Here is a 25,471-nt window from a genome sequence, read left to right on the forward strand (position 1 = left end):
TTCCTGTGTTATTTACTGGACCCATGCTTACCAGGTATATCGGATCAGCGCACTCCTTTGTGGATGTCCTAGACAGACAGACAGAGATTCCTTGCATTCATTTGCAGTCCATGACCTTTTGAGAGCACACCAGGCCTCCAGCAGTGTTTGCCTACTTTTTTTTTAGATTTGTTTCTTTTCCTTTACCTCATTGACCTATTGGTGATAGCACTGTCCTTTTTATTAGTCTTAAGGCCCATTTACATGCAACAATTGTCACTCAAAAATTGTTCAAAGAAGCGAAAGTGAGCAATAATCGTTACGTGTAAACATGAACCCATCATGCACTATTCGTTCACTTGTCGTTTATCGTTGAGTTTCAACCTGCGTAAAAATAGTTGTTAGTTCGTTCGCTTGTCCTTACTTTTTAAATGGCCTTCCTTTAGTCATTCAGTCTTTCAAAAGACTTGAGGGGAGGGGTGAATTTTTACCAAACTAAACACAACAACTCATGCCACAGTAGACAATAATGACTTTTCTTCTCACTGATTAAAAACCTCCTGGTCAGAGATTCTTTGTATAAACACACGCTCACCGAAACAAACAACATATAAAGAGTTTACAGATAGTCCCCGACTTGCGAACATTCGAGTTCTGAATTTCGCTAGATGCGAACAATCTGTTCTGCACAGTATGATGTAATGCTATGGCATTACATCATACTGTGCAGGGACCGGGCAGGCTTCTATCAAGCCTGATAGAAGCCTGTCCGGTCACATCGCGGGACACTGCGGTTGCTAGGCAGCCGGGGGCCTTCTGAAAGGCCCTAGGGCTGTCTATGCCGAGCGCCTATCAAGCCGTGCGCTTGATGGGCACTCTGCATAGGCAGCCCTGGGGCCTTTCAGGAGGTCCCCGGCTGCCTAGCAACCACACAGCGTCCCGCAATCTCATCGTAGGACGCTGTACAGGCCCCCTGAACGTCGGGTGCAGGCTGTTTCTTACAGCTGGCACTGGGCGGCAGCAGTTCCGACGAGCCGCGCCGCTCGTCAGAACTGTTAACACTCTAAATACCACTGTCAGAGCGGTATTTAAAGTGTTAACAGTTCTGACAAGCGGCGCGTCGGAACTGCTGCCGCCGGGTGCCCGCTGTAAGAACAGCCTGCACCCGACGTTGTATGGAGCGGGATCCACCCGCGATCCCGCTCCATACTACCATTTGTTCGGACTTGCGAACAAAATGGACTTGCGAACAGGCTCCTGGAACGGAACCTGTTCGCAAGTCGGGGACTAACTGTACTTAGCTAACGAGGGAAATGGTAAGAATTTCAAACATTTATCTTTACGTGTGAACGCTCAACAGTTGAAAGCAAAAAATGTCCAGTGGGGACAGATCCCACAAAGTGCTGCACAATATGTATGCGCTATATAAACATTATTATTATATCTGTCCTGTTATTAAATGTCTCCCAGACAAACCAGGGTATAAGAGCCCTAGGACAACTTCTATAACACATCATAGGCTCACAACAACATTCATACCAAGTCAGATACAAATCCAGGCGTCCATCTTACATAAATTCCTTTTATTAGTATAAGTAGAAGTACAAAACACATTATTTAATTTTTTTATTCATTTTTATATTTTTGGGGGATAGTAGCAACGCTATATAATGGAAGTGTGTTATTTTTGATTTAGGTATTTATTTTTTAGGAAAATGTCACTGTACATTTGCAAGCATTATATGATCTGCGTATTGATGTTATTGGAGCAGGCTGTTGGGCTTGGACCCATTCTGTTTCATAGGTCAGTTTTTGCTAATCAGTGATGGCTTGGTAGATGCTGTTGGTCTCAGGGGTTTAATTGCTCACTTTACATTGGTCCAGATACCATTGTTTTATTGTATTGTATTACATATTAATTTATTTTATTACATCATGCAAAGCATAACAGGTGCTCATTAGGACTCCACTACAGATAACCAGCAATATCATGGTTGACAGTTAAAGGGGATGCCGAATGCATGTTTGGTTTTTTTTTCTAATAATTAACATTGATGGGTTTTCAATTCATTGTTTAAAATCTTCCTTACATTGTCTGCTAACCTGAGTGCTGCTGCATGGAAACGCTGCATACATGGGCCCTTCCTCTCACACTAATTTTGGAATGTATGGGACACCAGAAAGTTGCGTAGAAAGTGTATCCTTACTGTGGCCATGTCACAAAGTCTCAAGAGAGAATAATACCTCTGCAGCGCCACCTATTGGATGGCAGCATTCCTTCAAATCAATACGTGAGAGGCCTATGATGTGGGTCGGGAGGGGTAACATCACTCCTTAGGGAGAGCACCAAGAAGGTGAGTAAGGAAGCTTATAAGGCCATCCATTCTTCTCTGGGTAATATGCAAATAAGGATGATGGAATAATACCTCTGAAACACCACCTATTGGATGGCAGCATTTATTCAAATTAATTCCATCTTCATTATTTGCATATTACCCAGAGGAGCATGGATGGCCTTATAAGTCTCCTCACTCACCTTCTTGGTGCTCTCCCTAAGGAGTGATGTTACCCCCTCCGACCAAAGTCTCAAACTACTTGTTTAATGCGGCCGTGCTCTGGTCAGTGAACATAGAACAGAGGGAGTGAGATTTTTAAGCACAAGTAATTGGAAAGCCCTCTTACAAAATACATACAGCCTAGAGAACCTCTCTAAATCACCCTGATTACTTTTGATGCACATTAGATGAATAGGGGCAGCACTACAGTGCCCAGATAACGGAGGGCTGGAGAAAGAACCGAAAGTCCCCACATGAATATATGAATGAAGGTGAGGTCATGCATGCATATTGCCTCTCCATGCATTTCAATGGGAGAGCCAGAGATTACAGAGAGCTTGTATTCAGCAATTTCCAATGTTCCCATTGAAATCCCACATGCACTTCATGACCTCCACTTCATTCATGTGGGGACCTCCAGGAACCCCATTCTCATGATTGGTGGGGTCCCAGCAGTTAGATCCTATGGATAGAGGATCACTTTGTAACTTGGAACAAACGCCTTAAAGATGAACCAACTCCTGTGATTGATTTATTTTTAAGATACCCTTCGTACAAAAAGGAATTGTAAAAATTTTTAAAGCTATTTAAAGAAATTTTTGAGATACAAAATAATAAAATCTGCAACCAAATGGTCTAAAACCACCGCTATACTTTACTATTCATGTTGGTTTCTTAGATACAGCCTTTGAGTTGAGGAGCCTGGCCTTAAGCAAGTAATTCTCATATGCAACACGTGGGTCCTTACTATGAGGTAATTCTTTCAAATCGGATAGAAGTAGTAAGCCAGTAGCTTCTTAACAACTTCAGTTATTTGTAGCAAACATGGAAGCATTGTTCGTCATTTCAGCCTGCGTTATTTATCTTAATCCAATCATCTTAACTTCTTACCTCCCAGCTATATATAAATACATGCAGGGATTCATGCCATCCAAACATGTCACATGCCGTACTTAACAGGAATTAGTTATTTATCTAAGTGCTCAGTGGTTTTTTAAGGATTTTTTTAATTACAGAATTTAAGTATAAATGTCCTGTGGACCCTCTCTGTTTGGTGTATACACACGTTTCCATGTATGAGACACGTTTTTAACAAATATTGGGAATTCACTTTTATTTTAATCATAAAATCATTACAGGGAATCGGTAGTGTTGAAAATGCTGCCCGATCTGAGAGCAACAGGAGCTGAGCAGATTAATTAAAATGTTTGTAGAAAAAGACTTAGTAGAAATGCTTATTTATGCATTTAAATTCCTGCTTGTTCTGTGCCTAAGAGTCCAGTGGGCGGTCCTAATCAGTGATACAGGAAAGGCTTAATAGGTCCTTAAGGTCAGAATGAGCAGAACTTTAGATTTAATAAAGTACAAGTTATACTGAATCTTTTCCCACTAAACTACACAGGGTGTCCACAGAAATACCTATTTAATGCCAAAAGAGGTTTTGCATTGCAAAAGGGTTTGTGTGTGAAGCATGCTTGTTCTAGCAATAACCAAATGGAATCATTTTAAGGCAAATTAGTCATTTTAGTCTCCTTCATTTTATATTGAGACCACAGATAATAAGGGCTTATTCAAACGTGGTTTTCACGCCCGACCGATATACGGTATCCCTCTCTGCAGGGGGAGGAGGCTGGAAGAGCTGGGAGCAGTACACCGAGCTCCCCTCTCCGCCCCTCACCACTATTTGCAATGGGAGGGGGCAGGATGGGGGTGGAGTTAAGTTCAATATCCGGTCGTCTGAAGCCGCCCTAAAAGTTGATGCACCCTGGCACAGACTAATTTGTAACATAACCTTAGTAAACAATAATAATAATAATATTGAGGGTAAAGTGGATAAGAAAAGACCTGGCTATGATTTATAATGGGAAGTTTGGCCCATAACATGCCCAATTTGACCATCACTGAAAAAAGGGCCAAATGTGAGGATTTGAAGGTTGAAATACAGCGTCTCTGGCTTAAGCCGGTAGTTGTGGTCCCCGCAGAGGTGTAACCTAAAGCTGCCGGGCCCCAGTGCAAAATCTGGAACTGGGCCCCCAACTATAAAGCTTCATTGTCAGTATTGGTTTGCAATATGGGGAAGAGAGACTTTATGGGCCTCCTAGGTTTCCTGGGTCCAGGCGTAACCGCATCCCCTATACATACGCCCATGGGTCCCAGTGGTACTCGGCACACTGGGTGCTGTGTCTAAAGACCTTGACTTGCACTTGAAACAACTCAATATCAACAAAATTAACATCTGTAAGTTACAAAAGGCCCCACTGCTGGGCTCTGCATGCATCTCATGCCGATAAATACTGTCCTCCTAGGTTCCTGGGAGGAACCAAATGTGCTATGAAGATGAACTGGCAAGCTGTGATCTTGTGCTTGAGTTGTACTGCTTTTTTATGCATACCAATAATAATAAATATAACTGCTGATGTGCCTATTTTACTAAATACTTGTGATCCTCCCTAAATAACATCTCTAGATAATGTTGTTTTAGAACTCTGTATTGTGTCTTTACTCTGTTGCCCCTTCAAGAAATGTAAGAATAAATTGACAACTGGGTGTTGTCATTCCCCCTAGTCTAAGGGGTGTGTCAGCCCACATTAAATAGTACCAAAATGCGTAAGAAAATGCCTCCAACTGGTAACACTTACTTGTAAATGTATTCTTACATTTCTAGGAGGAATAACAGAGGAACAGCACAACACAGAGTTGCAGGAAAAGATAATCCAGAAGTGTTAGATCACGGGAAATACAACTGCTTACTAAAAGTCGAGAAAACTAAAAGGTCTTCGTTAAAGATAATCTGTCACCTCTAACCCCCCCCCCCCCCAAACTACTGGAATTAGTAAATAGCATAAAATATGCCAATTCCAAATCTGTATTATCTTTTTACTCACTTGCACTCCCCAGCTGTGTGCTGCCTGCTGACAATGGGGCAGTCTCCATTATAACATTGAGGGTGGGGTGGGGGTTGGTGGAGCTGCAGGGGGCCACATATTTCTCCTGCAGGATCAGATCCTACCCTACATAAACAGTTCAATAACCCTGTAAATGCAAGGATACTATACTCAGCTTTTATGTAAATTAATGTTAGACAGTGAGGTCTGAATGTTACTCAGCTCTTCCCATTTCAGCAGTGCGTTTTATCTTTTTCTTGTCTCCAGCCGCAGCCGATTGCCCAATGACGATCAGACCAGACTACTTATTTAACACCTTGCCACTGCAGCCATTTTTTGTTTTTCATCCCTGCCTCCTAAGAACTCTTACTTTTCTCTGTTGACATAGCTGTGTAAGGGCTTGAATTTTGCGGGTCAGGTTCTATTTTTACCGGTGCCATTTAGGCCCCTCACAAAGGTACTTTTTACCGTGGCGCTTTCAGCACCACGCTAATCGGGGTACAACACTCCCATTGTTTTCAATGGGACAGCTCACACAGGCGCAGACAGGTTGTGATTGGTGCATCTAGCACTGGATCTGATTGGTTCTCAAGCACTGGCTCAGCCAATCAGAGCAATCTCTTGCTGGAGGTGGGGTTTTCAATTCTCGTTACCAGCAAGAGATGCTCTGTCGGCGCTGACAAGTGCAGGGAAGCCTGCCGGAATGCCGGAGAGCAGCGGGAGAGACCTGGACGGTGCCTGCTAGGTGAATATTGCTTTTTGTTCAGCTTCCTTGGCTGCGTTTTTACCAAAGTAAAAATGACGTCAAAATGCATGCTAACGCTGCTGAAACCACAGTAAACGTAGTGTTGAAAAACACAACATTTTTGCAAACGCCTGTGTGAGAGAGGCCTTAATGTTCTATATAATATATTAAAAACTTTTTAAAAATTTTTAGTGGGGTCTTATGGAAAAAAAAACACTGAGCCATAAAATGACATGATCATTTTATTTAGCAGGTTAGTATGATTACAAATATACTAAATTTGTATACTTTTTCATGTTTTACTGCTTTCTGCCGCCATATTCTGAGACCTGTAATTTTTTACATTTTCCTATGGATAGGGCTGTGTGAGAGTTTACTTATTGTGGGACAAGCTATGTCTTATATTGGTACTATTTTGGGATACAAAGAACTTTTTTTAATAGAATTTTTGATAACATTTTATTCCATTTTTGGAAGGTAGGGTAAACAAAAAACAGAATTCTGCCATTGTGAATGACCCCTGGAATACATGAAAGGACTGGCACACTTTAGTTATCTGTGGCTGATGAAGTGCTTGCACCTGAAATGTGGTGACTACTGACAATTGATCTTATGGCCTTAGTCAGACGGGCGTTTTTTTCGCGCGATTTGCGGATCGCATGACGGATGCGCATCCGCAAATCGCGTGACCGGTGCCCGAAAATCGCCCGAAAATCTGCTCCTAGCCGCGTTTCATTAGAAACGGGCCGGAGCTGTCCAGCGCATTGCATTCAATGGAGCGGCAATACAGCCCGCTCCATTAAAAGCAATGCGCTGCGGGCAAGTGTGGGATGAATTGTCGGGAAGGGCTTAAATATATAAGCCCTTCCCTGCAATTCATCCAGAAAAGTGTTAAAATAAAGAATATATATATACTTACCTGCTCCCGGCAGCCGGAGTTCCGCGCGGCTGGCCTGCAGTGGGTGTGAAGGGGGTGTGAGTCAGACCTGCCCCCTGATTGGCTCAGCGCTGAGCCAATCAGGGGACAGGTCTGACTCACACCCCCTTCACACCCACTGCAGTACGGCCGCACGGAACTCCGGCTGCCGGGAGCAGGTGAGTATGTATATATTTTTTATTTTAACACTTTTCTGGATGAATTGCAGGGAAGGGCTTATATATTTAAGCCCTTCCCGACAATTCATCCTGCGCTCGCCGGCAGCCCATTGCTTTCAATGGAGGCGGCTGTATTGCCGGCTCCATTGAATTCAATGGGCAAACATCGTTCTTCTCTGCCACAGCTGTTACAGCTGTGGAAGAGAAGAATGATTGGTCTTCTATATGTTCTCAATGGGGTCGGCGCTGCTGCCGCCGGCCCCATTGAGCGCATATAGAGAAGAGAACAGGAATCGCAGATCGCAGATAGGTGCGATCTGCGATTTCTGTTCTATAATTTATCGGACGAGCGCATAAAAAGCGCTCATGTGTCCGATACCATTGCAAAGCAATGGTTTTATAAAATCGCCGGACACATGCGCATGCGCAAATCGCGGCAAAAAGCGCCCATCTGACTAAGGCCTTAGTGATGTTTTGTGTGACATGGAACAATAAAGTATATATTAATAGATTCACCTGCAAATAGAGCCGTCATCACCTGGTGTACAAATGAACAACTCATCCTGGCATGGGTAATGGGCAGTACAGAACAAGTTGTAACACACTTTACTGTAGAGAGGTGCTACTAGACAGTCAATCAACACGTGTACTTCAGTATGCTCATGGTGGAAGCTCCACGAAATCGATGCCTCAGATCCGGACTGTCGGTGGCACTGTATGTTGAATATGGTTTCAAGTTTTAATGCTCAGGAAAAACCATTGTATGTTGAAAATATTGTATCCTGAGACCATTGCAATTTGAATGATCAATTGTAATTGGTAAACAATGATTGCAGGTTGACTATAGGTTTAGACTTTACACATGACTTGTTGGAAACTGTCGTGGACATTGCTATTTGATATCAAGCAACTCACAATCACATAGATACAGAGTACTGCACATTTTTAATCAAGACTAGTTACAGAGCCCCCTTTTCTTCCATTTCTTCTTACCTTTCATTTATTCTTTTTTTCTATCCTTTCTTTTCCTTTCTCATTTTCTTTCCTTTCTGCACTTGGATGGGGTTTAGCAGCAATAGCGGGCACAGACCATGGACAAAAGTCATGCTGTTGCTGGAAAAAAAGTTGACCCATTTTTCCAACACTGAACAATGCCCTTTAGGCTACCTGTCCACGGGCGAGTTGTCATTGCGAGATCCACTGTGATAAATCGCACGCGGAGCTCGAATGACTCGCTTTCCATTGGAGAATTATGGAAAGCGCAGCCCAACGTCCACGAGTGGAGAATCATAGCCATTTTCCGCTTGTGTGATTAAAATCGCGGCATGCAGCAATTTGGCGCGATTCTCCACGGTGAGCCTATCATTAATATAGGCTCATCGCGGAGACCTTGTAGTGCTCCCCCCTCCTCCCCCACGGTGGAATATATTCCGTCCTGCCCGTGGACAGGCAGCCTTAAAAATACAGGTTTAATTATTGTTATAGTATGTGGAATTGTTGAACTCTATCATTGCTAATCTGGAACTAATCTGTCTTTCTATTTGATGTTTTGATGCTGATGTTTTCATTTTTACAGGCAGTATACAATCATGGAAGACACACAAAGTCTCGAAGAAGAGACTGATTTTGAAGCCTCAGCTATGAACACAGGTAAAATGTAAAAACAGAATAATCTGCATGTATCTCATATTCTCTATCAGCTTGGAACCTTATGAGTACAGCTTCTCTGTAAGAGTGTGCAGTGTTCTGGTGGACCCAGTCTGTTCTTTCAGTGGAATGTCCATCACAAATGCTACATTTCCACTGCATGGACAAGTTATTTGGGAAATGTATAGTTTACGTCACTTGATGATATCAGCTGATTGCTGTATTTGTATCTAAAATGGGGTTATCTTTGTGAGAAATCTGCTTTTACAGAATAAGCAGGACACTGTGGCGTATTGTTCACTTTTTCATATATGTTGTCTGTGGGAATTTTTGGTCACTGAATACCACAAAGTGCAAACAAAAGAAGACAACCATTATTTAGAAGTGAACCTAATTAATTTCAAAATACCATCTGGCTGGTGACTCCCTCTGTCACCCATTAGACCCCCGTGATGTGATCGCAGGGTCCCTTAGGGTTGCTATAGAACCCGGAGGCTTGACTATAATCTCCGGGTCTGCCAGATACAATGTCCTGTGAGGCTCTGCCCCTGACTGACCTCATAGGCTTTTTTAGTGCACTACTATAATGATATATAGTAGTGTATTAGAAGAATGAAAAAAGATGCAGATATTCAAGTCCCCTAGTGGGACAAAAACAAAAAGTTTAAAAAGTATTAAAAAATAAATAAAAATGAAAACATCAAAACGGAACCTTTCCCCCTTTACTATGAAAGAAAATCAAAGCTAAAAAAAAAAAATCACACATGTGATATCGCTGTATTTGTAGTAACCCAGATAAAAAAGTTAGTACTTTATTTACCCTGCACAGTGCACGTCATAAAACAAGATACAAAAAACCTAGTGAAAATTGCTAATCTCGCCTTACAAAAAACACAATAGAAAGTGATCAAAAGGTTGCATGGATCAGCAAATGGTACTATTAAAAAGTACAACTCATCCCGCAAAAAAAAAACCCCTCATATGACACCGTTGACAAAAAAAAAGAAAAATGTTGAATGCAGCAATAAACAGAAAACACTTTGAAATAGTCTGAAAAAGTTGCAAAAACACCCCATTATATGGCTGCGTCCACACGGGGCTGATTTCAAGTGGAAAGTCTGCAGCAGACATTCGGCTGCAGATCAGCCATGGAATGCCTGCCTCCAAACCTGCACCATTTGGTGCGGGTTTTGAAGCTAGTTTCATCACAAATTCCTGTGCGGAATTCACCCCCTCATTGAGAGAGGGTGAATTACGCAGCAGAGATGGCAACATAATTGACATGTTGCAGAGTTGAATTCCGCACCGGAACTCAGTTTCCGCACAGGTTTTTGGGGGGTTATTTCTGCAGCACGTGGACAAGACTTTCCAAATTTCGTCCACTTTGCTGCTACTGTAAATGCTGCGAAATTTCTGAGCGGAGGGTCCACAAATGAAATTTGACAGTAACTCCGCTCTGTGTGAACCCAGCCTTATAAATTGGTATTTATTAGAGATGAGCGAACGTACTCGTCCGAGCTTGATGCTCATTCGAGTATTAGCGTGTTCGAGATGCTCGTTACTAGAGGCGAGCACCACGCGATGTTCGAGTTACTTTCACTTTCATCTCTGAGACGTTAGCATGCTTTTCTGGCCAATAGAAAGACATGGAAGGCATTACAACTTCCCCCTGCGACGTTCAAGCCCTATACCACCCCCCTGCAGTGAGTGGCTGGCGAGATCAGGTGTCACCCGAGTATATAAATCGGCCCCTCCCGCGGCTCGCCACAGATGCATTCTGACAGAGACCAGGGAAAGTGCTGCTGGTGCCGGAGCTGCTATAGGGAGAGCGTTAGGAGTTATTTTAGGCTTCAAGAACCCCAACGGTCCTTCTTAGGGCCACATCTGACCGTGTGCAGTACTGTTGAGGCTGCTTTTTGCAGTGTTCCACCTTTTTTTTTTGTATATCGGCCGTGCAGAACATTGCATCCTCAGTCTGCAGTAATTTTACATAGTATAGGGCCAGTAGTGCTGAGGCAGGGACAGTGAAAAACGTGAAACACATATATTGTCTATATAGGCAGTGGGCTTTTCCAAAAAAATTTGGGACAAAAAAATATATTTGGGCTGCCTGTGACCGTCCTGATTGTACTGCGTCTCTGCTGGGGGTAGTAGTCCTAATTAATACGCAGCCAGCTAAGTGTTACAGCAGGCTTGCGCAAAATTCTTTCCTGGCTCTGCTGTGCGTTCCATAAGCGAAGTCAGCCTCCAACCACAGGCCAATAAGCGGCACATTTAATTATAGCGTTCTGTTTCTGCACTACTGGTAATACAGCATGCTGAGGGGTAGGGGTAGGCCTAGAGGACGTGGACGCGGGCGAGGACGCGGAGACCCAAGTCAGGGTGTGGGCACAGGCCGAGCTCCTGATCCAGGTGTATCGCAGCCGACTGCTGCGGGATTAGGAGAAAGGCACGTTTCTGGCGTCCCCACATTCATCTCACAATTAATGGGTCCACGCGGTAGACCTTTATTAGAAAATGAGCAGTGTGAGCAGGTCCTGTCGTGGATGGCAGAAAGTGCATCCAGCAATCTATCGACCACCCAGAGTTCTGCGCCGTCCACTGCTGCAACTCTGAATCCTCTGGCTGCTGCTCCTCCTTCCTCCCAGCCTCCTCACTCCATTACAATGACACATTCTGAGGAGCAGGCAGACTCCCAGGAACTGTTCCCGTGCCCCTTCCCAGAATGGGCAGCAATGGTTCCTCTCCCACCGGAGGAGTTTGTCGTGACCGATGCCCAACCTTTGGAAAGTTCCCGGGGTCCGGGGGATGAGGCTGGGGACTTCCAGCAACTGTCTCAAGAGCTTTCAGTGGGTGAGGAGGACGATGACGATGAGACACAGCTGTCTATCACTCAGGTAGTAGTAATTGGACTAAGTCTGAGGGAGGAGCGCACAGAGGATTCGGAGGAAGAGCAGCAGGACGATGAGGTGACTGACCCCACCTGGTTTGCTAAGCCTACTGAGGACAGGTCTTCAGAGGGGGGGGGGGCAAGTGCAGCAGCAGGGCAGGTTGGAAGAGCCAGTGCGGTGGCCAGGGGTAGAGGCAGGGCCAGACCGAATAATCCACCAACTGTTTCCCAAAGCGCCCCCTCACGCCATGCCACCCTGCAGAGGCCGAGGTGCTCAAAGGTCTGGCAGTTTTTCACTGAGAGTGCAGACGAACGACGAACAGTGGTGTGCAACCTTTGTCACGCCAAGATAAGCCGGGGAGCCACCACCACCAGCATGCGCAGACATATGATGGCCAAGCACCCCACAAGGTGGGACGAAGGCCGTTCACCGCCTCCGGTTTGCATCACTGCCTCTCCCCCTGTGCCCCAACCTGCCACTGAGATCCAACCCCCCTCTCAGGACACAGGCACTACCGTCTCCTGGCCTGCACCCACACCCTCACCTCCGCTGTCCTCGGCCCCATCCACCAATGTCTCTCAGCGCACCATCCAGCCGTCGCTAGCGCAAGTGTTTGAGCGCAAGCACCCGCACGCTCAAGCGTTAAACATGCACATAGCCAAATTGATCAGCCTGGAGATGCTGCCGTATAGGGTTGTGGAAACGGAGGCTTTCAAAAGCATGATGGCGGCGGCGGCCCCGCGCTACTCGGTTCCCAGTCGCCACTACTTTTCCCGATGTGCCACCCCAGCCCTGCACGACCACGTCTCCCGCAACATTGTACGCCCCCTCACCAACGCGGTTACTGCCAAGGTCCACTTAACAACGGACACGTGGACAAGCACAGGCGGGCAGGGCCACTATATCTCCCTGACGGCACATTGGGTGAATTTAGTGGAGGCTGGGACAGAGTCAGAGCCTGGGACCGCTCACGTCCTACCCACCCCCAGAATTGCGGGCCCTAGCTCGGTGGTGGTATCTGCGGCGGTGTATGCTTCCTCCACTAAACCACCCTCCTCCTCCTACGCAACCTCTGTCTCGCAATGAAGATGTGTCAGCAGCAGCACGTCGCCAGCAGTCAGTGTCGCGCGGCACGGCAGCACAGCGGTGGGCAAGCGTCAGCAGGCCGTGCTGAAACTACTCAGCTTGGGAGAGAAGAGGCACACGGCCCACGAACTGCTGCAGGGTCTGACAGAGCAGACCGACCGCTGGCTTGCGCCGCTGAGCCTCCAACCGGGCATGGTCGTGTGTGACAACGGCCGTAACCTTGTGGCGGCTCTGCAGCTCGGCAGCCTCACGCACGTGCCATGCCTGGCCCACGTCTTTAATTTGGTGGTTCAGCGCTTTCTGAAAAGCTACCCACGCTTGTCAGACCTGCTCGGAAAGGTGCGCCGGCTCTGCGCACATTTCCGCAAGTCCCACACGGACCTTGCCACCCTGCGCACCCTGCAACATCGGTTTTATCTGCCAGTGCACCGACTGCTGTGCGACGTGCCCACACGGTGGAACTCTACGCTCCACATGTTGGCCAGGCTCTATGAGCAGTGTAGAGCTATAGTGGAATACCAACTCCAACATGGGCGGCGCAGTGGGAGTCAGCCTCCTCAATTCTTTACAGAAGAGTGGGCCTGGTTGGCAGACATCTGCCAGGTCCTTGGAAACTTTGAGGAGTCTACCCAGATGGTGAGCGGCGATGCTGCAATAATTAGCGTCACAATTCCTCTGCTATGCCTCTTGAGAAGTTCCCTGCAAAGCATAAAGGCAGACGCTTTGCACTCGGAAACAGAGCCGGGGGAAGACAGTATGTCGCTGGATAGTCAGAGCACCCTCCTGTCTATATCTCAGCGCGTTGAGGAGGAGGAGGTGGAGGAGCATGAGGAGGGGGAAGAGACAGTTTGGCCCACTGCTGAGGGTACCCATGCTGCTTGCCTGTCATCCTTTTAGCGTGTATGGCCTGAGGAGGAGGAGGAGGAGGATCCTGAAAGTGATCTTCCTAGTGAGGACCGCCATGTGTTGCGTACAGGTACCCTGGCACACATGGCTGACTTCACCCGAAGAGGAAAGGGGTTCGAGAGTGATGCTATACCACAGGACCCTGGCGGACAAGCTGATGGTAAAATTCCCATCCGACAGTGCTAGTGGCAGAAGGCGCAGTTCCGAGGGCCAGGTAGCAGGGGAGGCGCGGAGATCAGGCAGCATGTACAGCACAGGCAGGGGAACACTCTCTAAGGCCTTTGACAGCTGTCTGGCTCCCCAGCAAGACTGTGTCACCGCTCCCCAGTCAAGGCTGAGTCAGCGGGAGCACTGTAAAAGGATGGTGAGGGAGTACGTAGCCGATTGCACGACCGTCCTCCGTGATGCCTCTGCCCCCTACAACTACTGGGTGTCGAAGCTGGACACGTGGCCTGAACTCGCGCTCTATGCCCTGGAGGTGCTTGCTTGTCCTGCGGCTAGCGTCTTGTCAGAGAGGGTGTTTAGTGCGGCTGGGGGAATCATCACGACAGGCCGACAGGTTTACACTCATAAAGATGAACAAAGCATGGATTTCCCCAGACTTTTCTTCTCCACCAGCGGACAGCAGCGATACCTAAACAATACGTAGGCTGCACCCGCAGATGGAAGCATCGTTCATTATCAACATCAAAAACGGGGACCTTTTAGCTTCATCAATCTGTGTATTATATTCATCCTCCTCCTCCTGCTCCTCCTCCTGAAACCTCACGTAATCACGCCGAACGGGCAATTTTTCTTAGGCCCACAAGGCTCAGTCATATAACTTTTGTAAACACTGTTTATACGTTTCAATTCTCAATTGAATAAAGCATTGAAACTTGCACCTGAACCAATTTTTATTTTAACTGGGCTGCCTCCAGGCCTAGTTACAAATTAAGCCACATTAACCAAAGCGATTAATGGGTTTCACCTGCCCTCTTGGTTGGGCATGGGCAATTTTTCTGAAGTACATTTGTACTGTTGGTACACCAATTTTGGGGGGCCCTCACCTACATTGTAATCCTAGTAATTTTTAGCCCACCAGCATTAAAGCTGACGTTACCTCAGCTGTGCTGGGCATTGCAATGGGATATATTTATGTACCGCCGGTGGGTTCCAGGGAGCCACCCATGCTGTGTGTCCACAGGGACTTCACATTAGGGATTTGTACCTGCCAGTGTCTATGTATTAAAAACCCCGGTCAGACTGGGGCATGCAGTGTGGGCCGAAGACCACCTGTATTTAAGCTGACGTTACCTCAGCTGTGATGGGCAATGCAATGGGATATATTTATGTACCGCCGGTGGCTTCCTGGGACCCACCCATGCTGTCGGTCCTCACGGAGTTGTAACTGCATGTGTCCACTTCTAAAGAACCCCAGTCTGACTGGGGCATGCAGTGCGGGCCGAAGCCCAGCTGCATTTAACATGACATTACCTCAGCTGTGATGGGCAATGCAATGGGATATATTTATGTACCGCCGGTGGGTTAAGGGAGCCACCCATTCTGTGGGTCCACAGGGAGTTGTAACTGCATGTGTCTACTTCTAAATAACCCCAGTCTGACTGGGGCATGCAGTGTGGGCCGAAGCCCACCTGCATTTAACATGACGTTACCTCAGCTGTGATGGGCAATGCAATGGGATATATTTATGTACCGCCGGTGGCTTCCTGGCACCCGCCCATGCTGTCGGTCCTCACGGAGTTGTAACTGCATGTGTCCACTTCTAAAGAACCCCAGTCTGACTGGGGCATGCAGTGTGGGCCAAAGCCCACCTGCATTTAACATGACATTACCTCAGCTGTGATGGGCAATGCAATGGGATATAATTATGTACCGCCGGTGGGTTCCAGGGAGCCACCCATGCTGTGGGTCCACAGGGAGTTGTAACTGCATGTGTCTACTTCTAAAGAACCCCAGTCTGACTGGGGCATGCAGTGTGGGCCGAAGCCTACCTGCATTTAACATGACATTACATCAGCTGTGCTGGGCACTGCAATGGGATATATTTATGTACCGCCGGTGGGTTCCAGGGAGCCACCCATGCTGTGGGTCCACAGGGAGTTGTAACTGCATGTGTCTACTTCTAAAGAACCCCAGTCTGACTGGGGCATGCAGTGTGGGCCGAAGCCTACCTGCATTTAACATGACATTACATCAGCTGTGCTGGGCACTGCAATGGGATATATTTATGTACCGCCGGTGGGTTCCAGGGAGCCACCCATGCTGTGGGTCCACAGGGAGTTGTAACTGCATGTGTCTACTTCTAAAGAACCCCAGTCTGACTGGGGCATGCAGTGTGGGCTGAAGCCCACCTGCATTTAACATGACATTACATCAGCTGTGATGGGCAATGCAATGGGATATATTTATGTACCACCGGTGGGTTCCAGGGAGCCACCCATGCTGTGGGTGCACACGTAATTCCCATTGCGGAGTTGTACCTGCCTGTGACTATTTATAAAAAACCCCGGACTTACTGGGGCATGCAGACACCTTGACAGAATGAATAGTGTGTGGCACATAGGTTCCCCATTGCTATGCCCACGTGTGCAGCTACAGATGGAGGTGGCACAGGATTGGATTTCTCATTGCTTCTGTACAGCATTGTGGGCTATCGCCCCGCCCCTTTTAAAGAATGTCGCTGCCTAGCCGTGCCAACCCTCTGCAGTGTGTGCCTGCGGTGCCTCCTCATGGCAGACGCACTTATAAATAAACATGAGGGTGGTGTGGCATGAGGGCAGCTGAAGGCTGCGCATGGAAAATTTGGTGTGTGCTGTGGACACTGGGTCGTGCAGGGGGGGGGGTTGGGCAGCATGTAACCCAGGAGAAGTGGCAGCGGAGTGTCATGCAGGCAGTGATTGTGCTTTGTTGGAGGTAGTGTGGTGCTTAGCTAAGGTATGCATTGCTAATGAGGGCTTTTCAGAAGTAAGAATTGTTGGGAGGGGGGGGCCCACTCTTGCCGCTATTGTGGCTTACTAGTGGGACCTGGGAACTTGAGATGCAGCCCAACATGTAGCCCCTTGCCTGCCCTATCCGTTTCTGTGTCGTTCCCATCACTTTCTTGAATTGCCCAGATTTTCACAAATGGAAACCTTAGCGAGCATCGGCGATATACAAAAATGCTCGGGTCGCCCATTGACTTCAATGGGGTTTGTTACTCGAAACGAACCCTCGAGCATCGCAAAAATTTTGTCTCGAGTAACGAGCACCCGAACATTTTGGTGCTCGCTCATCTCTAGTATTTATGCAATCGTACTGGCCTGCAGAATTAATTTAACATATCATTTATACTGCACGGTGAACGCCGTTAAAATTAAAAACCATGCTAGAATTGTATATTCTGCTAGTGTTGCCTTTAGAAGAAAATGGAGTAAAAAGCTATCAAAATGTTATATATTCCCAAAAATGCCATAAATGAAGAGTACAGTTCATCCCACAAAAAACAGGCTCCCATAGAGCTTTTTTTAAATTATTTTTTAAACAGAGCTTTTTGTGTACAAAAATAGCAAAACATTAAAAAAGCGGTATCATTTTTGTACATTATATTGCTGCCATTCCATGCTTCGTTTAGTGGATGCATTAGAGTCCACTACATCAAATACTTTGAAGACATCTACAACATGTCTGTAGTTTATGATAACCAACCTAGTAAAGGATTGCTTTAATACAGCGTAACATGAAGACATTTTCCTTTACGGTTAACCTATCTCCCTTATTCACACAGGCCCAAAAGGTGTCATACATGACTGGAGAAAGTTCAAGCTGGTCAGTGAAGACCAAGAGGCAGTACCTGCAAACAGAAAGGAAATTCTTCGGCAAATGTCTTCTCCTTACAAGTCACCAAGCAAAGAAGAAAAGGATACAAGAGAGAAATTCACTCGGAAGGTAACTCAGCGGGTAGTTCAATAATGGCAAAACATATGGTAGACAAAGTTTTCTCCTATCCATACTTGAAGTGCAATAACATGTATAGCTGGATTGTATTAAAGGTTCCAATAACCTAACTATGGTATACGGGGTGGCAGAATAGCAGAGACCGGCCTCCGGTCTAGCAGAGACATAAGGGCGGTTGTTATGGGGTTAAGGTAATAATCTACACTTTCACTAAAACAACAAAAAAAATATTTAGACACATATAAAAAGGGAAGAAAAATAACCTAACTCTTCTCTACCCTCTCTGCTCTCTCCCTTACCCCCTCCAAATCTTGTCAGCATTTCTGCGATACCTCAATACAACCATTATAAATATCACTGAGGATCCTTCTAAAATTCAACTTTTATAAAAGTAAAATCTAAAAAAAGAATCACCTACTTATATAAACCCCAGATCATAAACAGACAATAAATAATAACCAAAAACGAAGAGAGCAATTGAGAATTTATTTTAAAGTTACTGGTAAATGGTCAGCCAATAGGCCGGATTTACCCAATAGTAGGTTCCAATGACAAGATGTCAAAGACAGTAAATCAGAGGGTCATGGGACATGTAAGGGGGAGGATGATATCTTGCTCCATCCACCCACATGTATCAAATCAAACCTCTATATGAAAAGTACGCCTAATAACAGAGAATAACCTCTCTGAGAGATCTCCACGCTACTTGTGTGATATTGAAATAAAGAAATTGGATGACTGTAGATGTTCCAATCAGATGTTATAGTGGAAAGAGTCAAAGATAGAAGAGACACAGAACAGTTGGAGAGCCATAACTATTGCCGTGTGGCTGAATTATGTATCAAAAAGACAAATCTGCCCACCCTTCTAGCAAATGAATCATTAATAGCTATAGATCTGGAAGGACAGATGTAACCCTCCTATAGATTCTAAAACCGCCCTGCAGCTAGGATAGTAGAGCTTCTAAATTTATCTCATGGCATTCTGTTCAGGCTAAATAAAGCTCTTCTATATACTGTTCTAAGCTCCCCTAGACTCTGCTCTTCTAAGCCTTGCTCAAGCTTTGCTCAAAGTGTTTCCTCTCAAAAGAGACTCATCAGGACAAATCCAATATAAACGATAAATCAAAGAAAGAAAAGCATGAAAAAAACGCTGCCAGTTTTGATGGTAAACTGGCAGCAATGATGGAGATGCATCTGAATTTGTATGCATCCCCATCGGGAAGCTACAAAAATACTAAACTTTAGGAGGGCAAAGTTCAATCGGCTTAAAGATGCCCCTAACCTTATTAATTGGGACAATGTCTTCAAAAATAAGAGTATAGACAATAAATAGGTAATGTTTAATAACATCTTAAATACATAGGACACTCTCACACATGCGCTTTTTAACGTGATTACCACAACGTTTTAAACACTGCGCTAATCGCAGTACAATGCTCCCATTGATTTCAAAGGGGCCCTGCAGACCTGCACTTGAGGGCAGTGTTTTCTAACGCCACGATTTTTGAGCACCGGCTACTCTATTTTGGCGCATTTTATTTTTAACGCACCTTATCACCCATCACAATTATAGGGTGCGTTAATAAATGCTGTAGAATGCAGTAACCTGCGTTCGAAAACGCCAATAAAAATCACAGTGAGACATGAAAAAATATCTAAACATTTGGCATTTTTGAATTACTTAGAATCATAGAATGGTAGAGTTGGAAGGGACCTCCAGGGTCATCGGGTCCAACCCCCTGCTCAGTGCAGGATTTACTAAATCATCCCAGACAGATGTCTGTCCAGCCTCTGTTTGAACACTTCCATTGGAGAAGAACTCACCACCTCCTGTGATAACCTGTTCCACTCATTGATCACCCTCACTGTCAGAAAGTTTTTTCTAATATCTAATTTGTGTCCCCTCCCTTTCAGTTTCATCCCATTGCTTCTAGTTTTTCTTTGCGCAAATGAGAATAGGGTTGTTCCCTCTGCACTGTGACAGCCCTTCAGATATTTGTAGACAGCTATTGAGTCTCTACTCAGCCTTCTTTTTTGCAAGTTAAACATTCGCAGATCCTTTAACTGTTCCTCATGAGGAATGATTTGCAGACCGCTCACCATCCTGGTAGCTCTTTTCTGAACTTCCTCCAGTTTGTCTATGTCTTTTTTAAACTGTATTCCAGATGAGGTCTGACTCAGGAAGAGTAGAGGAGGATAATGGCCTCACGTGATCTTGAATCTATGCTTCTCTTAATACATCCCAGAATTGTGTTTTGCTACTACATCACACTGTTGACTCATGTTCAGTCTGTGATCTATTAATATGCCCAAGTCTTTTTTACATGTGCTGCTCCTTAGCTCAATTCCTCCCATTCTGTATGTGTTTTTTTTATGTTTCTTGCCCAGATGTAGGACATTGCATTTCTCTTTGGTAAATAACATTCTGTTAGTCGCCACCCACTGTATAAGCTTGTCTGGATATTTTTCAATCCTTTTTCTTCTGTAATGTTAGCTATCCCTCCTAGCTTTGTGTCATCGGCAAATTTGATCAGATCATTTCAATTCCCTCCTCCAGATTTTTTATAAAAATGTTGAACAACACTGGGCCTTGGGGTACCCCACTTGACACATTCTTCCAATTGGATGTATAGCCATTTATGACCGCTCTTTGAGTACAATCACTCAGTTGTCAATCCACCTAACAGTTGCCTTGTCAATCCCATATTGGTCATATTTTCAATAAGGATAGTATGAGATAATTTGTCAAATGCTATACTAAAGTCAAGATATACTATATCCACCGCATTTCCCTCATTAACCTAGTCGTGATTCTGTCATAGAAGGAAATTGGATTAGTCTGGCATAATTTATTTATTACAACCCCATGTTGGCTCTGGTTAATTACTCCATTCTCATCCAACAACTTGCATATATGCTGTTTAATAATTTGTTCAAAGATCTTTCCCGGTATAGAAGTCATGCTCACAGGCCTGTAGTTTCCTGGATCCACCTTCTTTCCCTTGTTGAAGATAGGGACAACATTGGCCCTTATTCAATCTTCTGGAACTTCTGCTGTTCTTCATGAATTTTCAAAGATTATGGCGAGTGGTTCAGCAATTACCTCTGCTGCTTTCTTCAGTACCCTAGGATGTAATTCATCTGAACCTGGAGACTTGAATTCAATTAAGTTAGCTAAATGTTCCCTCAGGGAGAAGTAGATGGGGGATAATTACTTAATGTGATCTAATCTCTATACTTCGCTTAATACATCCCAGAATTATGTTTGCTTTTTAGCTGCTGAATCACATTGTTGACTTATGTTCAGTCATTGATCTATTAGTATACCCAAATCTTTTTCATATGTGCTGTTACTTAACCCAGTTCTGCCCTTTCTGTATATGCTGGTACCCAACTTGAGACAGTCATCCACTTGGATATGCAGCCAATTATGACCACTTTTTGAGTACAATCACTAAGCCACTTGTGAATCCACCTAACAGTTGCCTTGTCAATCCCACATTTCATCATTTTTTTATGAGGATGGTATGTCATACTTTGACAAATGTTTTGCTGAAGTCAAGATATACTATATCTACCACATTTCCTTGATCAACCCAGTCCCTGATTCTGTCATAGAAGGAAATTAGATTAGTCTGGCATGACTTGTTTGTTACAAACCCTTACTGACACTGGTCAATTACTGCATTCTCATTCAATTACTTTCATACATGCTGATTGATCATTTGTTCAAAGATCTTTCCCAGTATAACTGTCAGGCTCACAGACCTGTAGTTTCCTGGGTCCACCTTCTTCCCTTTTTTGAAGATAGAACAACATTTTCCCTTTGCCAATCTTCTGGGACTTCTCCTGATCTGCAGGGATTTTCAGATATTATGGCAAATGGTTTAGCAATTATCTCTGCTGCTTCCTTCAGTATCCTAGGATGTAATTAATTTGAACCTGGAGACTTGAATTCATTTAAGTTAACTAAATGTTCCCTCACCTTCTCTCTCCTTATAGATGGCTTGTATTCTTTAATTTCTTTAATGGCACAGGGAAGATCAGCTGATGTTACATCTACCTTCTGGGAGAAAACAAAGACAAAATAGGAATGTAAAAGTTTGGCCTTCTCAACATCATTTTTAATTAATTCACCATTTTCATCCTGCAAACATCCTAGAGCATCTTTGGCTTTTCTTTTGCTTTTGACATACTCACAAAATCTTTTTTTAGTGCTTTTGGCCCCTGTTGCAAGCACCAGTTCATTATTAGCTTTAGCTTTTCTGACACTTGCTCTACAGTTTCTGCAAACAGAATTATATTCTTCTTTAGATATTCCCCCCTCTGTCCTTCGTATAGGTAATTCTCTCCATGGTCTAGAAATCCAAATCTTTGCTGACGGCACCATTGACGTTGCTAGTTGTTCATCTCTAGAATCCTGTTCTATCTCCTTATTCCATAACCATCCAGTCCTACTTACTTCACTTTCCTGCGGAGGTCTTCAAAATCTCTGCAGATAGTTGCAAGGTCCTTTTTTGCAGTGTCATTTGTCCCTACATGTATTAGTAGGAATGAGTAATTGCCTGTAGAACTGAAGAGTCTTGACAGCCTATCAGACACATCTTTGATTTGTGCACCTGGAAGACAGCACACCTCTCCTGAGGTGTCAAGTCTGCAGACAGTGGTCTCTGTTCCTCCCAATAGGGAATCCCCCACAACAACCACCACTCTACTTTTTTTCTTCACAACAACACTTCTTTTTCTCCATCCAAGAGGATTCTGAGTGCTTACTAGGCTGTTCTTTGTGTGCAAAATCATTTCTTGCTGTACCTCTTCGTTGTTCTCCTGTGTGAGAGCCTGGTACTGGTTCCTGAGCAGTATGGGTGCTGACTAACTCCTGATACTCCAGCCTCTTTGGGTCACATGCTTCCATTCCTCTGCTTCTGCAGGTACACTGAAAATGTTTTCAACATCTTGAAGACTTCCTTCTGCTCTGTCAAGGAAATCATCCTTTTCATCATGTATTTCAATGTAGCTATTCTCTCTTGAAAACTTTGCACCTTTTCCTCCAGTAGAGACACAAGCTTGCATTTCTGGCAGATGAAGTTTGGCTTTTCCTCTAGTAGGTCTGTAAGCATATAGCATATATTGCAGCTCACCAAATCACTAGTTACCCCTTCCATGATGTCCGTTGATGTCCAGTTCCAAACTTCTAAAAGTCAAGAATTCGGATGATAATATATAACCTATAAGATGCTACTAAGCACAAAACTTTGCACGCTGTTCAGCGCTTGTTCTGGTGACGTCCCCTGAGCAGCTAGACACTGCTAATCCCAGCAATCTTCCCACTTACAGCGACTCTTCCCAGAAAGCCCCAGGAATATCCAAATTATCCTTCTGGAGCTCCAACCTCTGGTCTAGAACTCCAACCTTCAACATTTATAATGAATAGTCCACTGGCAAGGAATCTAAAGGAAGAATTACAGATTTCCCACAATTAATAGTGGATTTAATAGGACTCCTTAATCTACTCACATCTCTCGTATGCAGCAACGATTTATCTCAGCATGGCACAAGGTGGAGGTGATTTAGCAGGATCTCTATGAGCCCTTTCCACAGCAGAGAAAGCTGACAAAAGCTGACTATCTTTCTATTGCCACATACACTACATGATCATTTTCTTAGAGACACTCATCTTGTAGCACATTGGACCTCCTTTGGTCTTCAGAATTGCAGCAATTCATCATTGCATCCATCCACAGATATCAGAGGACCCAGGGTGTCCAAGAAAACATTCTCCACTCTCCAACTCCACCAGCCTGATATCTGACATTTTTGCTACCTGCTCCACATTCTGACTTTCTCAACAACATTCTTTGTCAAGTAACCGGTATACACTTTGAATCTCCAGATTAAGCAGATACGTTCGACTGTACAAGCATTCAAACGTTCAAGCTGTTGCCATCAAAATTTTGCAAACTGACAGTTAGAACATTAAGGAACTAAGTCATCAATGCATCTCTCTGATACGTCCTTGTAAGGCCAAAACCAGGCTTGGATCCAAAGATAAGTAAACTCTAAATCCTGCCTTCACGCTTGTACTTTTTTTTAGGATTTACTCTTAGCTTTGGCTAATAAAAAAAAACATCAAAAAGTGCACCAAACTGTGATATATAATCATTCCATTGGCATTTCAAAAACTGCAGGAGTAAATGGTCACTTTGAGGGGTAATTTTTTTTTTAAACATTATGAGTTCAACCTATAAAATGTTATTCCCTTTTGTTCACAGATGAGTATGCAAGAATATGAACTAACCCAGGACAAGGAGGATGAAAACTGTCTACAAAAGTACCGCAAACAATGCATGCAGGACATGCACCAGAAGTTGAGTTTCGGCCCTAAATATGGGTGTCTATATGATTTGAAAAGTGGGAATGAATTTTTAGAAGCAATTGAGAAAGAGCGAAAAAGCACTACAGTAATAGTTCATATTTTTTCAGATGATATCAAACCTTGTGAGGCACTGAATAATTGTTTAACTTGCCTTGCGTTAGAGTACCCAACAGTGAAGTTCTGTAAAATTAAGTCAGCAGATACAGGAGCTGGGGAACGGTTCTCCAGAGAAGTCCTCCCAACCATACTGGTCTATAAGGCAGGAGAACTTATTAGTAACTTCATCAATGTTTCTGAAAACTTGAATGAGGAATTTTTTGCTGGGGATGTGGAGGCTTTTCTTAATGAATACGGTCTTTTGCCTGAGCGAGAAATTCAAGGCATAGCATGTGAGGATGGGGAAGGCGATATTGAATAACTAAAATACACATGTTTTATAACATACCTTAACAAATTTAGGAGGTGTTCCTGTGCTCAGTGATTTAAAGGGAATATCATAGGAAAATATTTGGAGTGGTGTGAAATATTTATGGTTATGTTAACCAAAGTAAACCAGCTTTATTATAGTACTGGTTTAATATAACAAGTAGCCTATTTGGATAACAGAGAATATAAAGATTTAGAAACCCTCATGTCCAATACAACTAGTGTGGTCTTACTAAGGCTTTATTCACATCTGTATCGCATGAAAAAGTCATGCATGCAGGATTTTTAAGTCCGGTCAAAATGCCAGACAGGTGCATGAACCGAACAGACCCCATTATAGTCAATGAGGTCCTTTTGGCATAGTTTGGTTCTATCGAGGTGGATCCATTTATCCAGGGAATTCCATTTTGCTGCTCCCATAATGGAGCAGGAGGATGGAATCCCTAGCACAGATGTAAATTTAGCCTTATATAGCATTGTTATAGAAATACAGAACAATTTTCATAGAACGTTTCGGCAAATAAGGATTACTAAAGGGTTCCATTTTCCAATATGCTTTCTGTATAAAGTCCTCAAGGTTGTCCCAGGGAAAATAAAAATCTGTAATGGACACACCGGTGCATGACTCATTATTTTCAGTATGTGCACAAGAACTGTGACTTATACTGAGCCAAGTACTTGTGTGTTATCATCACATAATCATGTACTCGAAAAAGAAAAAAAAATCTCGTTATTTGTATAGCACCAACTTATTCCACAGCGCTTTCAGGTATTTTTTTATTTATTACATCCCCACCAAGCTGGGTACTCATTTTACCAACCTCAGAAGGATGGAAGGCTGAGTCAACCTTGAGCTGCTTACCTGAATCAAGCGGGGATTGAACTTTCAACCTTCAGGTTGTGAGCGAGAGTTTAGGACTGCATTTCTGCTGCCTTAACCTC

General features: G+C 44.3%; 1 protein-coding gene across 1 annotated transcript; it reads left to right on the forward strand.

The window, feature by feature from the left end:
* The first annotated feature begins 8,848 nt into the window (after positions 1 to 8,848).
* Positions 8,849 to 24,521, forward strand: PDC (phosducin). Its single transcript, XM_066594701.1, has 3 exons — positions 8,849 to 8,909; positions 17,556 to 17,716; positions 24,000 to 24,521. The coding sequence occupies exons 1-3, from the start codon at positions 8,849 to 8,851 to the stop codon at positions 24,519 to 24,521; spliced, it is 744 nt and encodes a 247-aa protein (XP_066450798.1).
* The last annotated feature ends 950 nt before the right edge of the window (positions 24,522 to 25,471 follow it).

The sequence above is a fragment of the Eleutherodactylus coqui genome, chromosome 3, assembly GCF_035609145.1.
Source record: "Eleutherodactylus coqui strain aEleCoq1 chromosome 3, aEleCoq1.hap1, whole genome shotgun sequence".
In the NCBI taxonomy this organism is placed as follows: domain Eukaryota; kingdom Metazoa; phylum Chordata; class Amphibia; order Anura; family Eleutherodactylidae; genus Eleutherodactylus; species Eleutherodactylus coqui.

Coding starts and splice junctions, on each gene's coding strand:
- PDC (XM_066594701.1), top strand. CDS start 8,849: ATGGAAGACACACAAAGTCTCGAAGAAGAGACTGATTTTGAAGCCTCA. Junction 8,910..17,555: donor AGCCTCAGCTATGAACACAG/GTAAAATGTAAA, acceptor TTATTCACACAG/GCCCAAAAGGTGTCATACAT. Junction 17,717..23,999: donor GAGAGAAATTCACTCGGAAG/GTAACTCAGCGG, acceptor TTTTGTTCACAG/ATGAGTATGCAAGAATATGA.